The sequence below is a fragment of the Dreissena polymorpha genome, chromosome 12 (assembly GCF_020536995.1).
Source record: "Dreissena polymorpha isolate Duluth1 chromosome 12, UMN_Dpol_1.0, whole genome shotgun sequence".
NCBI classification, from domain to species: domain Eukaryota; kingdom Metazoa; phylum Mollusca; class Bivalvia; order Myida; family Dreissenidae; genus Dreissena; species Dreissena polymorpha.
The window spans coordinates 20,385,622-20,399,673 of record NC_068366.1 but is presented as its reverse complement, the minus strand read 5'-3'; the positions used below and the strand labels follow the sequence as shown (position 1 = coordinate 20,399,673).

General features: G+C 34.9%; 1 protein-coding gene across 28 annotated transcripts in view; it reads left to right on the top strand.

The window, feature by feature from the left end:
- Positions 1-14,052, top strand: part of LOC127853932 (androglobin-like) — a 171,806-nt gene that overhangs the window by 86,035 nt on the left and 71,719 nt on the right. For 25 of the 28 annotated variants that reach the window (XM_052388785.1, XM_052388787.1, XM_052388789.1 and 22 more), the window contains 4 exons: positions 532-661; positions 1,719-1,845; positions 2,618-2,677; positions 3,707-3,781. In XM_052388785.1, the coding sequence (XP_052244745.1) occupies positions 532-661; positions 1,719-1,845; positions 2,618-2,677; positions 3,707-3,781 (392 nt within the window). Of the gene's footprint in view, positions 1-531; positions 662-1,718; positions 1,846-2,617; positions 2,678-3,706; positions 3,782-7,428; positions 7,492-14,052 lie in introns of all 28 variants that reach the window. The other 3 variants (XM_052388779.1, XM_052388796.1, XM_052388773.1) reach the window with 2 other exon arrangements.

The window sequence follows — 14,052 nt, the reverse complement described above, 5'->3', positions numbered from 1 at the left end:
GGCTGAAAAAAGATTTCCTTTGAACAGAAAATTAAAAAAAATTAAAGCGGAAATTGTTCTCCCTCATTAACTTGTGCGGAGTGCACAGGCTAAATTGGGACAACACTTTAGGCACATGCATTAATCTGGGTTTTCCCAGAGCCCATCTAAAAAAAATGTCTATAAAACTTAAAAGCAACCAAACCTAAGTTCAATATTAACACTACCACTACCCCCTATGCCCTGGATGTTGTTGTTAATTGCAGATATAGTCATATCTGTGAGAAATCAATGTGCATAAAGTTTTTTCCAGATTAGCCTGTGCAGTCCGCAAAGGCTAATCAGGGACCTGCTTAGAAGAGACTCCCCCCCCACACACACCTCTTTGCTGGATGTCGTTTTTAATTGCAGATATAGTCATAACTGTGAGAAATGAATGTGCATAAAGTGTTGTCCCAGATTAGCCAGTGCAGTCCGCAAATGCTAATCAGGGACATGCTTGGAAGAGACTACCTCCCCTCCTTATGCCCTGGATGTTGTTGTTCACTGCAGATACGGGCATATCCATGAGGTGTGGGAGCTTCTCAAGGGGGTGCTGCCAGAGTTCAAGCTGCCCCTGCAGGACTGGGAGAGGGCTCTCCTAGATGAGGAGAAGGCAAAAAGGGATGAGGCCGCGTTAGGGGTAACCCATCACCTGATTGTGTAGTTTGTTGAGACAATCATTCTTATGAACCAATTTCCTTTTTTTATGCCCCCAGATCGAATGATCTGGGATATATTGTTCTGGCCTGTCTGTCTGTCATTGTATGTGTGTGTCTGTCATTGTATATGTGTGTCCCAAAACTTTAACCTTGGTCATAACTTTTGCAATATTGAACATAGCAACTTGATATTTGGCATTCATTTGTATCTCATGGAGCTGCACATTTTGAGTGGTGAAAGGTCAAGGTCATCCTTCAAGGTCAAAGGTCATTTTTTTATTTAAAAAAACTGCAGTGCAGCTTCAAAGCGCAGTAAGGGGCATTGTGTTTCACAAACACAGCTCTTTTTATGCCCCCGGTAGGGTGGCACATAGCATTTGAACTGTCTGTCCGTCTGTCTGTCTTTCCGTCCGAAAACTTTAACACTCGCCATAACTTTTGCAATATTGAAGATAACAACTTGATATTTGGCATGCATATGTATCTCATGGAGCTGCACATTTTGAGTGGTGAAAAATCAAGGTCATCCTTCAAGGTCAAAGGTCAAAAAAACAAATCCAAGGGAAGTAACAAGCTTGAAAGGGAGATAATTCCTATTTATCATTTGGCAAGTACAGATCATTTTTACAAGGGTTTACAAGGGAAGTAATATTTTTTAAAGGGATATAATCAAAAACAAAAATAAATTAATCAAAGAGGCGCAGTAGGGGGCATTGTGTTTCTGACAAACACATCTCTTGTTTCACACTATTTTTGACACATGTTTACATTGGTTGCTATGCTAAAACATCCAAATAAATTATGTGGAATGATTTTGATTTTATTGTTCACACTTTAAGTCAATTATTCAGCAAGTTTAACCATGACAGGAGTTTTACTAACATAAATTATAATTCAGATGCTTCTGAACAAAAATTGTATTTAGGTGGAAAGTGTCATCCCTGATTAGCCTTCGGACTTAACAGACTCTTACGACACTTGTGGGCATGCATTAAGCCCCATTTATCCAAAGTGGCTCATATATTCTGTGTCTTGTAGCTGGAAGGGATCAAAGAAGAGAAGATGGACACGGCCAGTAAGGACAGCAAGGTGGACAAACCTGAGGCCAAGGCGGCGGGCAAAGATGCAGGCAAGGAGAAAGGAGCTAAGGACGCTAAAGAAAAAGGTGATGAGTCATGTTGTATGAAAGCAATTGTTGAATACGAAATTGAGCCTCATTCTGGGAAAACGGGGCTTAATGCATGAGCCTGAAGTATTGTCCCAGATTAGCCTGTGCAGTCTGCTAAGGCTAATCAGGGATGACACTGTCCTCCTGAAATGTATTTTTGTTTAAAAGATACTTCCTTTATTAATGAAAAATTTCACAAAAGCGGAAAGTGTTTTCCCTGATTAGGCTAATCTGGGACAACACTTTAGGAACATGCTTTAAGCCCAGTTTTCCCAGAAGGCTTTTATTATTGTTCATTGTTGATTAATAATGTTTTTTATTTTCTTTGCAGACAATATTTAGTGGTTACTTGTTGTAACAATCATATTCCTGTATAAAAAGGCAATAAAACTTACTAGAATTAGGGAGAGTGTTAAGATGTTTGACTTATCTCCCTTGTTATCAGTTTTCCATAGTAGAATTTTACTAGCAGAATAGTTTGCACTTTGTTGTTTCAATGGGAACTTGATGTTTTGGAATTCAAGTCAAATTACTGGATTTTAAAACCAATTTTCTTCCAATTTTATTGGAGAAAAAATATCATTGACTTTCGCTTGTTCAATGTTGATTATCAGATCCTTTTTGGTTGTCGCGGACAATCAGGCTACAGTTAATGTCTAGTCCATTAGTTTGTGTAGCCATTTCAGTTCAAAGGCCTTACAATACTCTGTCTCGCATCATTTTTAGGTCTCTTAAATGATTGGAACTTTATAATATTTGTTATTTTCAGAGAAGGGAAAGGAACCCAAAGACAAGAAAGCAGAAAAGGAAAAAGACAAGAAAGCAGAAAGTAAGTACATGTATGTGTGTGGCGTTTACCTTGCATAGCACCTAGTGGGTGGTCGAACATTGGTGTCTCAATGTAGGGAATAGGATATTGATGTGTTTCACTAATTTTTGTGTTTTGAATTTTAATTAATGATCCCATTTGTGAGTGAAATAACAAAAAGTTGATTAACACTTGTAGAGCATGCACCTTGTTTAAAAATGACTGTATCTTAATATTAAAATTATAATAATTATTAGATTGCTACAATGCTTCAATTAAAAGAAGTATTATCAGCATGCCAGGTCTTTCCCCTCCCATAACCAACACAGCAAAATTTATGATAACAAAAATATGTTCTAGACCAAATATTGTTTTTGTCTAGATGATTCATGAAAATTAAAATATTTAACTTGATGTCGCCTTATTTTGCACAATTGGATGCATACCTTTAAAAAAAGGCCATAATAAAATCTAGTGTCGGCATTTATCAATAGAAAGTTTGTAACAAATCAAGAACAAATTATCATGAAAAATTTAACAAAATAACAAACGTGTTAAACCTGACACTGCAAAAAGATTAACAGTATTACAAGAGAACATAAAGGTAAACAAAAAATTCTGATGTTTATTTTCCACACTTCATTCTCACTAGTCGCTAGAGGGAAAACAAACAACAAAGTTTGGTATTGCACCATTAATTTTGATTTTTTTTTAAATTTGATTTCAGTTTTACTACTTCTTGATCTGTAATATCATTAACTATATATTATCAAGAACGGTATTCCCAACTTCAACAATGTTTGAAAAAAGTTAATGGGTACAGAAATTGTAGATAAATCGATATGAGGCAGCATTTCAAGATTATTCTTTAGTAAAATTCCCTTAATACCCCCCCCCCCCCCCCCCCCCCCTCTTTTTGCCTAAGAAGGAAGCTATCAGCTATAGACTAGTTACTGAATGCTGCAAGTATACACTGAAATGCCTTAACTTGAGCTTACTTTCTTGTTGACAATTTTTTTAATGTTATACAAGCTGCAATCCATGTTACAGATTTAGAACCGTCAAAAAGGGGTCAAAGTCGTGTGGGGTCTAGTCGTAAATTTATGTCCAGTCACGTGGACACTGGTAAGCCCCTCGTGCACCATACGTCATGCGACCTATTTATTGTGCTTTCCATCTTGCACGACCCTTTTGTACAATCCTGTTTGGCATAGACATATTTGATGTAATAATATTAGTCTTATTTGGTTGCTTATTATGCCCCATGGCTGCTATCATTTAAAGCTTGATCTAAACTAGGTTAGATTTAACCTTTTAAACCAATTTAAATCCAAGATCAGAATTTCCATTGGTCAATTATATTAGTATGAGATGTAGTAGACATTTGGTAGTTGTAGGACTTGACCATGTTTATTTACATATTATTTTTTTACAATCCCACGCACACAAATATGTACTTTTTTTTTATTTTGCTATTATGCATGGCCAACACATGCTTCAAACATTGCAGCCCTTTTGCTTCAAACAATACAGCCCTTTTGCTTCCAACATTGCAGCCCTTTTATGTATGTAATGCTTTGGCAGCATGTCTGCATGTTTTAGATATATCGCATTCATGTGATAGTTTTGTTTGGATACATGACATTGAAATTGTTTGGCTCCGAAAACAATCATTCAAAAGCAAATCATCAGATTTTGCAGTACTTTTGGTCAAAGAAAATTATTGGCAAAACTGTCATTAATCTGCATTTGGTCTATTTATAAAAGTGAATTTGAAGAATGATGGAATAATAATTGGTCATTTGACATATATCCGCATTTTAATCTGCTTTAAGAGCTTAACTGATCGCCCTTTAAATTAAATGCAAAAGCAAGAAACCAACTGGAAATTACAACATTTCATCGTTTTTGTTCAGCTGTTTAAAGCAATAACCTCAGTGGTTTGCTAATGGGAAAAATTAGCCTAACTTACCGCCACATGAGAGAAAAGAAATACTCTACAACAAAATTGATGCCAAATTTTACAGGAGATTACAAACGTGGAGCAAGTAGTCGGTTAAGTAACCGTACAACCGACACTCTGGGTACGTAACCGCGTAACCATGTATGCGAGGTTTGAGACTCCTTATTCATGTATACATTTGCTTTTTCTTTTCCCACCTATAGGATGTGTCTTCTTTACATTTTCTGTCCAATAGTATTTCAATATATGGGATGGGAAAAGTAGGTTTGACAATTAATTATTGTCATGAAATTTTGTATTGTACTTACAATTTTGGCATGGAGTTTCTCAAAACATTCAAATTACAAATCGACTGTTTAGGATCTATTCTGATATTTGTTATTGAATTTATTGATGTATTAATGTTTTGTAAAAGTTATATAATCTTTTTTTTAAAGCTACTTTGAACATGTTTCTAAAAAATTTACTCTTTTTAAATTGCAGTTAATTATTTTCTTTACACATATATTTGTATATATATAATGGTTTATGGCTTGATATTTATTATGTAGATAGGTTAATGTAGGGGTTAAAATGTTTCTATGTTTTATCTCATCATGCAATTTTGCATTTTATTTCAATTCACATAATTAGAATTTATTTGGGTTCACTTGTTGAATAGATTTGGCATATTTGATCTAAAGGCTTTCACGCAGATAGAATTGGTTCACAGTATAGTTGTCATAAATATGATCCTTATCTGCTGTAAAGTTTGTATGATGTATATGTATTTGATTTATATATCATTATGTATAAGTGCATGTTAGTAGGTACTTTGATCCATCATACCCATATATGAGCACCCCTCTTGAAAAACTGGGCTTAATACATGTGGGTAGTCATCTGCGATTGGCCTGTGCAGTCCACACTGGCTGATAAATTATGCCACTTTCTGCTTTTATGGAATTTTTTGTGTACAGGAAAACACTTGTAAGCAAAATTTAAATCCAAGCAGAGAGCATTGTACCTGATAATTCTGTGTAGACTGCACAGTCTAATCTAGGAAGAATCACATTCATTAACTCTTTCAGTGCTGGAACCGAGTTTTGAAGGCCTTTGCAAACAGTTTGGATCCAGATGACACGCCACAGAACGTGGTGTCTCATCAGGATCCAAACTGTTTGCTATTCTGATAGTATTCTTTGAAAAAAAATCGAAGAAAAGGCTAATTTTAGAAAATCAGCAGACGACATTTTAGCAGACGACAAATTTCCCAGCATGCAAAGGGTTAATTCCAGTTTTCACAGAGCGTGGCTGATATGTATCACGATTAATAAAAACGATAGATTTTCATCCTTTTTATACCATTTTGAATATTTTTTTCCTTTAGAACAATATTTTTCGGAGTTTTTTATTGTATGCACACAATTTTTCGCAAGTATTTGCTATGTTAATGTATCATGTAATAAATTTATAGATGCCATATAGAAATCGTATGTCCGTGTGTTATTTACAAAATGAAACACCAATTTATTGGTTATTAGATAGATAGATAGATTTATTTCAAAGAAAGCATACATTCATGCATTGAAACAACATGTACATAAAACAATATGAAGTAAAAAAACAATCATAATTGAAAAGTACATGCATAGAATGCACTATGGCATGCACACTAACACCAAGGATTACACAAAAAAGAGCAATATCTCTTATTTCCATTGTGGTCCTTTGGCTATTAATTAATATAGAGAATATTCATAATATGGTCTAGTAAAATAAAAAAATTGAAAGGCAAACATGGGCTAAAAAACAACAAAAACTGTCTATAATGGATTTAGATAATGGTTAAGTGAAAACTATAATGGATTTAAATAATGGTTGAGTTAAAACTATAATGGATTTAAATAATGATTTAGTTAAAACTAATTAATATTTGATTGGCATAATATGTTATAATATTATTGTTTTTGTTTTGGATGGCCTATTTTGCATACAACAAATTATGTTGAAGATTTGGTACATATTTATTTAAAACTAGAATACTGAAGAAACTTTTCATGTAAGACAACACTATTATAAGAAACATCTATCACTAATTAAACCAAATTTAAAAAATCCACTGATCTTTTAGTACTCTTGTGTGACAATCGTCTGCCTTCAGTGTGTTGGATCATTGTGGACATTGTTTGATCTATCACTACCATGTATTTATGTCTATATGGTTGTTGCATACATATGATTCGCGCTCTGTGAAATTGGCGTTTAATGCCTGTGTGTAAAGTGTCGTCCTAGATTAGCCTGTACGCCCCGCACAGGCATATCAGGGACGACACTTTCCGCTTAAGCTGGATTTTTTGCTAAGAAGAGACTTTCTTTAATTATAAAATATAATAAAAGGGTAAAGTGTTGTCCCTGATTAGCCTGTGTGGACTGCACAGGCTAATCTGGGACGACACTTTATGCACATGCATGAAACCCCTGATTATCACAGAGTGCAGCCCTGGTATGAATGTGTTATTTGGGGATTTTACAGTAGTTTTCTTATCTTTCTGTGAGTAACCCATTGTTTTACTGTAGTTTTCTATTGAACTCAGTTTCATTACTTATTTTTAATAAAAATAGATTATAAAAACATATATTAAAGGGATTATGTAACAAAAAATAAAACATCATTATATTGTAGTGTCTCTTTTGTCCTATAAACAAGCATATATGCAAGGAAAAAAAAAAAAGATTTTTATTTTAAATACATAGGTTTTATGCTTAAAATCCATTTCGTGTCTCATTCAATGAATTTTTTATATCGAATTTCAACAAAAAATTACAGAGGACAAACAGAATCCCGGGTCAAGACGTCTGTCAGCTCAAAGTCGCAGTGATTTTTCTTTAGGTAACCATGGAAATGGTAGATGGGGCACAGGCTTTACCTTTTTTATTACTTTTTCAATTTTTCTTGATTTTTGATCATTTGGTAACATAATGTTCAATCCTACATATTTTGCCTCAAAGAAAGCTAGCTGTCACCCAGATTGTATGTAGCTTTTGTCAGTTGGTGTTTAGTTTATCTCTTTCAGTGCTGGAACTGAATTTTGAAGGCCTTTGCAAACTGTTAGTTTGGATCCAGATGAGACGCCACAGAACGTGGCGTCTCATCAGGATCCAAACTGTTTGCTACTCTGATAGTATTCTTTCAAAAAAAATTGAAGAAAATACTAATTTTAGAAATTCAGAAGATGACATTTTTTAGCAGACGACAAATTTCCCAGCATGCAAAGGGTTATTTGAACATTTGTTGCAGTTGCTGTTTGAATACCAGAAGTCTTCTGTCATGATTTCCCATGTCTTTTGGTGTGTGTTTTTTTGTCAAAGATTCCTTGTAACGTTGTTTTGACATTCTGTGTACTGTGTGTGTCTGCTTGATGTCTTGATGTTGTCATGTGATTCAGTGTTCCTTCATGTATTTATTTGTCTGTGGTTCTTGTGAAAGTTTCAAAAACAGATTTGTGTGTAAATTTGTGTGTAAACAGTTGTATGCGTATTCAGAATTTATCTTTGTGTGTTTTATCCCATGTTGATTATTTTTTTCAGAATATATACAAAATAATTAAAAAAATTCTGGAATTAATGAGGACAATTATTTATTGATGGCACATAATAACTGTGCATCAACAGTTGCAGAATCTATGAAATTGGGGTTCCACAGATTGTATAACTTTTACTTTCTGTTTCTGATTTAATGCACATTTTATAATGGACGACACTTTCCGCTTAAACATAATTTTTGCTAGCAGAGACTTCCTTTCAAGGAAAAATATCATAAAGGTGGATGTGTTGTCCCTGATAAGCCTGTGTGGACTGCACTGTTCAGCCCAGTAATTCCAGTGCGGAGCTCATATCTCTAGAATGCTTCATGAATATACATCATAGGGATCAGACTCCTGACCTTCTGTTTTCAAGGCACATACCAAAGCCATGATATGAGTCGCGTTCTGAGAAAACTGGGAATAATGCATGTGCATAAAGTGTCGTCCCAGATTAGCCGTGCAGTCCGCACAGGCTAATCAGGGACGACACTTGCCGCCTAAATTTGATTTTTGCTAAGAAGAGACTTCATTTAAACGAAAAATGTCATAAAAGCGGAAAGTGTCGTCCCTGATAAGCCTGTGCGGACTGCACAGGCTAATCTGGGACGACACTTTACGCACATGCATTAAGCCCAGTTTTCTCAGAACCAAGCTCATAAAATTATCAGGCTTGTTGTATTTACACGTATTTTCCTTTTGTGCAAATGTTATGTAAAATTGTCAGAACGGAATGTGTACATCACTCATCTGGTATGTGTGTTTCCATCGCCTTTGGATTTCGTGTCTCGCCATGTTTTGAATTGAAGTCTCATTAAAATGTCCGCCATCATTTGTAAGCATTGTGAGAGGTGTTTGTAGATCATAGTGGCCAAAGCCGTTTGCTGTCAAGGGCCAACAGTCGCTTGCAAATTGTCATGGACCTTGGCAAAGGTCAAGAGGTCGTTAATGGTTCGTTTGGTATCGTAATGTATGAGAACTGATCATTGTGTTGTACAGGTAGAGCACTTTTATAGAAGGGTTCTGTTTCTTGCCTTAGAGAAAAGCATAAGAATTTTGAAACATAATCTTGCTTTGAATAAAGGTTGTGAAAGTCATAATATAAGAGCTCAACATCAAAGGGTTCGTCAACTGTCCTCAGAGCTGCAACGATTCAATCCGATGCATCGAAATCGGTTTTAATTGCGTCGATTCGATTACGATACCAACCCTACCAAATTCGATTCGATTCTTTAACATATAGACAGATACGTAAAGCGCATGTACTCTTGACTTTTTGATACGGGAAAGTATAGGTTTTATCTTTACCTGTAATTATGACGCGCGCGATTGGTTACTTATTACTTTAGTCATCCAATCAATAAGCGCGTTACGGTCTACTTTCAGAAAAAGCGTCAAAATGGCTGAACAAGTTGTGGCCGACAAATTGAAATTATCAGATGCGCATAAGAAGCTAAACTCAAAAGTGTGGTAGTATTTTGGGTTTCAGGATGGTAGCCCTCCTGATAAAGCTACGTGTAAACTGTGCTTCACGGACGTGGCGTACCCTAAATCCGGCTCAACCACTAACCTAATGCAACATGTCAAACATAATGTTGATTAATGGCAGGAGGTAGCACCAGTGCAACTACGGTACTCAAGTTGCCAGCCTTATTATTATATATTTATTAGCTCATATATTTTTTGAAGAAAAAAAATGAGCTATTGTCATCACCTTGGCGTCTGCGTCGGCGTCCGGTTAAGTTTTGCGTTTAGGTCCACTTTTCTCATAAAGTATCAATGCTATTGCATTCAAACTTGGTACACTTACTTACTATCATGAGGGGGCAGGCAAAGTTAGATAACTCTGGCATGCATTTTGACAGAATTATGTGCCCTTTTTATACTTTGAAAATTGAAAATTTTGGTTAAGTTTTGTGTTTAGGCCCATTTTATTCCTTAAGTATCGAAACTATTGCTTTTATACTTGCAACATTTACTAACTATCATAAGGGGACTGTGCAGGCAAAGTTATGTAACTCTGACTGGCATTTTGACGGAATTATGGGCCCTTTATACTTAGAAAATTGAAAATTTGGTTAAGTTTTGTGTTTTGGTCCACTTTACCCTTAAAGTATCATAGATATTGCTTTCATACTTGGAACACTCGCAAACTATCATAAGGGGACAGCAAAGGACAAGTTGTATAATTCTGGTTGTAATTTTTTTACGGACTTATGGCCCTTTTTTGACTTAGTAACTTTGAATATATGGTTATTTGTGTTTAGATTTACTTTCCTTCTAAAGTTTCAAGGCTATTGCTTTCAAACTTCAAATACTTTCATGCTATCATGAGGGTACTGTACCTGGCAAGTTGAATTTTACCTTGATCTTTAAATGACCTTGACTCTCGAGGTCAAATTATTAAATTTTGCTAAAATTGCCATAACTTCTTTATTTATGATTAGATTTGATTGATACTTTGACAAAACAACACTTACCTGACAAACCAAAATAGACTCCACCCAAACCATCCCCCACGCCCCCCGAATCCACCCCCAATTTTTTTTTTATTTATTGTTTTTTTTTTTTAAAGATCATCTAATAAATGACCACCACACCCTCACACTATACCCCAACCCCCCCCCCCCCCCAAAAAAAAACAATATTATTTATTTTTTAAACATGTTTTTTTTTGCATTTTTTTTACATTTTTGGAAGATAATGTAATAAATGACCACACCCCCACACTATACACCCTCTCCACTCCACCCCTCCCTCCTTTGTGATTGAAATTGAGATAGGTCCCTTCACCTTTAACAAGAAAAATAGATGAGCGGTCTGCACCCGCAGGGCGGTGCTCTTGTTTTATTATTGTGTAGTCAACACAATCTTCTAGTCAGAAGTTTATTGATATTAATATTGAATTCCTAATTTGCTATTCTTTTTTATGTGTTTTATTGAAATATTGACATAGTTTGTCAGAAAATTGGCAGTTTCTTGCATAATATTTCTTACAAATGTTAGTTTAACCCACTTTCAACAGTTTTTTAAAACACTGTTGAACCAACCAAACTATATCTAACAAACACACAATTTGCCCAAGATATCTAGGTATGTAACACATTTGGACAGAAATGTTTATTTTGAGGCAGAAGAGTGAATATATGATAAAACAAGGTTGAACGATGAATCGAATCGAAACAATCTGTATCGGACTGTCTGAAATCGAAATCGAATCGAGCTGTTGGTGAATCGTTGCAGCTCTACTGTCCTGTAGAACCAAATGGTTGGTGCAGATATGCTTAGTTATTTAAATTCTTAATTGTGTTTTAATTATGTGTTCAAGTCTGTAAATGTTCAGTATTCCCTAAAGCTTGTGGTATTCATGTTTGCAAAAAAAGTTAGTTTATGTGGTCCATTGAACCTAATGATTACATATTTTGCATTGCATGGAATTGCATTGATCTATTCTAACCATCCTTGTGTTGTTATGGTGTTTTATTACAATCGTGACCAAGAAAGGCCATTCATTATGCCCTTAGGTGCAACGAGTCGCAGTCAAAGTAGAATGTTGGGTCAGGCAAGTCGCCTTGGCAGCAGTAAGTCTTGGTGTGATGTCATCATCTTGATCGTTGTTTGCATCAGTCATAGCATGGTACAGGATAGTTAAGTCTTAGTAGCCCAATGTCGCTTTGGTTTTGAACATTATGGAAAGTTTTAAAATGATAAAATTTAAAAGTAAACAACCTAGCAAATGTCAGAAAATGAGAATACCTTATTGATACGGTAAGATAAATTTTGTGACTTGACCTGGTGACCTATTGACCTAGTTGACTGAAGATTACGCAATTTTGAACATTAACAATATTTTGGGGGCTTAATATTTAAAGATGTTATAATTTTGTTCTATAAATTCAAATTTTATATCAATATTTATGCCCATTTGACAAACAAAATCCATCCATTTATTTATTTTTTATGTCATACAATTATATGTAATATATTTATTGAAATGGTTGTAAAAAATGTATATTAAATTTTATTTGCAACCTTTTAAAGTTGATAATTTAAACAGTGACATTGAGTGATTTTCAAGAATTTTTTGTTAACTTAATTTTTTGTAGTTACTAAATAATTATTATTTTTATCTATTTGATTTTTTACAAAGGGGCTAAAAAGAAAAGTTCAGGAGCTTTGTTGAAAAAGCAAGCATTTGATATCATTGAGGATGAGGAGGAAGAAAAAGAAGACAATGATGAAAACAATGGTAACATGTCTAGTAGCTGTGTATGGCTTCCACGATGGCACAGTATTTCTTGTTAATGTCATAATATTCACTGCCTTTTGTACATGTTTTTGATATTGAATATTCTATATTGTTTCTTTCACATTTTTTTATATATAAGAATCTCACAGTTTCTTGTTGTGTGTTTATGGTGTTTTGATGCAGCCAGTTTGTGTGGTATGCACAATTAAAAAAAACATGTTCTAACTTTTACTTTGTATGGTTTTGACAAGTTAACTTGCTATGAATTTTTGTTGACAATGTGTTGAGCTATTCAGAAATCTTTGAATTTATTGGTTAAAGAATATACCTTTTATACCTCTATAATATATACATCTTTATTATACATCCCATGGTCTGTCTTTCATAATCAGGCAGCTATTTGTGTCATCAGTGAGTCAGAGACGAAACACTGCATTCCTGCATGTGTTTGTTAATTGCATTTTGTGGGATCAGTTGTTTAGAGTCTTTAATTGATTGTGAATCATGGGATCAGTTGTTGTAAGTCTTTAATAGATTGTGAATCATGGGATCAGTTGTTGTGAGTCTTTAATAGATTGTGAATCATGGGATCAGTTGTTGTAAGTCTTTAATAGATTGTGAATCATGGGATCAGTTGTTGCGAGTCTTTAATTGATTGTGAATCATGGGATCAGTTGTTGTGAGTCTTTAATTGATTGTGAATCATGGGATCAGTTGTTGTGAGTCTTTAATTGATTGTGAATCATGGGATCAGTTGTTGTGAGTCTTTAATTGATTGTGAATCATGGGATCAGTTTGTTGTGTGTCTTTAATTATCCCCCGCCATAGGCGGAGGGATATTGTTTTGGCGTTGTCTGTCCGTCTTTCCGTCCGGAGCCATATCTAAAAAGTGCTTTGGCGGATTTCATTGAAACTTGGTATGAGTATATATATGGATAATAGGATGATGCACACCAAATGGCGTTGTACACCATCCGATAATAACAGAGTTATGGCCCTTTGTATCTTGAAAAAATGCTTTTTTGTGTGTCCAGAGCCATATCTTGAAAGTGCTTTGGCGGATTTACTTGAAACTTGGTATGAGTGTCCAGAAGCATATTGGTGGGGGATATCAATTCAACCGAATTTGCTTGTTGATTGTGAATCTTGGGATCAGTGGTTGTGTGTCTTCAATAGATTGTGAATCATGTGAACAGTTGCTGTGCGTCTTTAATTTATTGTGAATCTTGGGATCAGTTGTTGTGTGTCTTCAATAGATTGTAAATCATGGGATCAGTTCTTACTAGTGCTTCAAATTATTGTGGAACATGTGATTTGTTGTTGCAAGTCTTCAATAGATTTTGCATCATGGAATCGGTTGTTAAGAGTGTATCAAATGACAGTATCAGTATATGATGTTATATTGGACTGCAATTTCTATTTTCTTTGGCACAACAGTGGTGTCCTTTAAAATAGTGTGTTTTATCTAATTGAGACTCCTTGTGTGTGGGCATTTAATATTGGCATTCACATTGTATCATGGTAAAATCATTAAAATAATTATTACATTAAACATGTGCAGAGCCCTCGTTTGGCCATATTTGAGGCCAAAATTCATGCCCCATTCCCCCCTTAAAAAAGT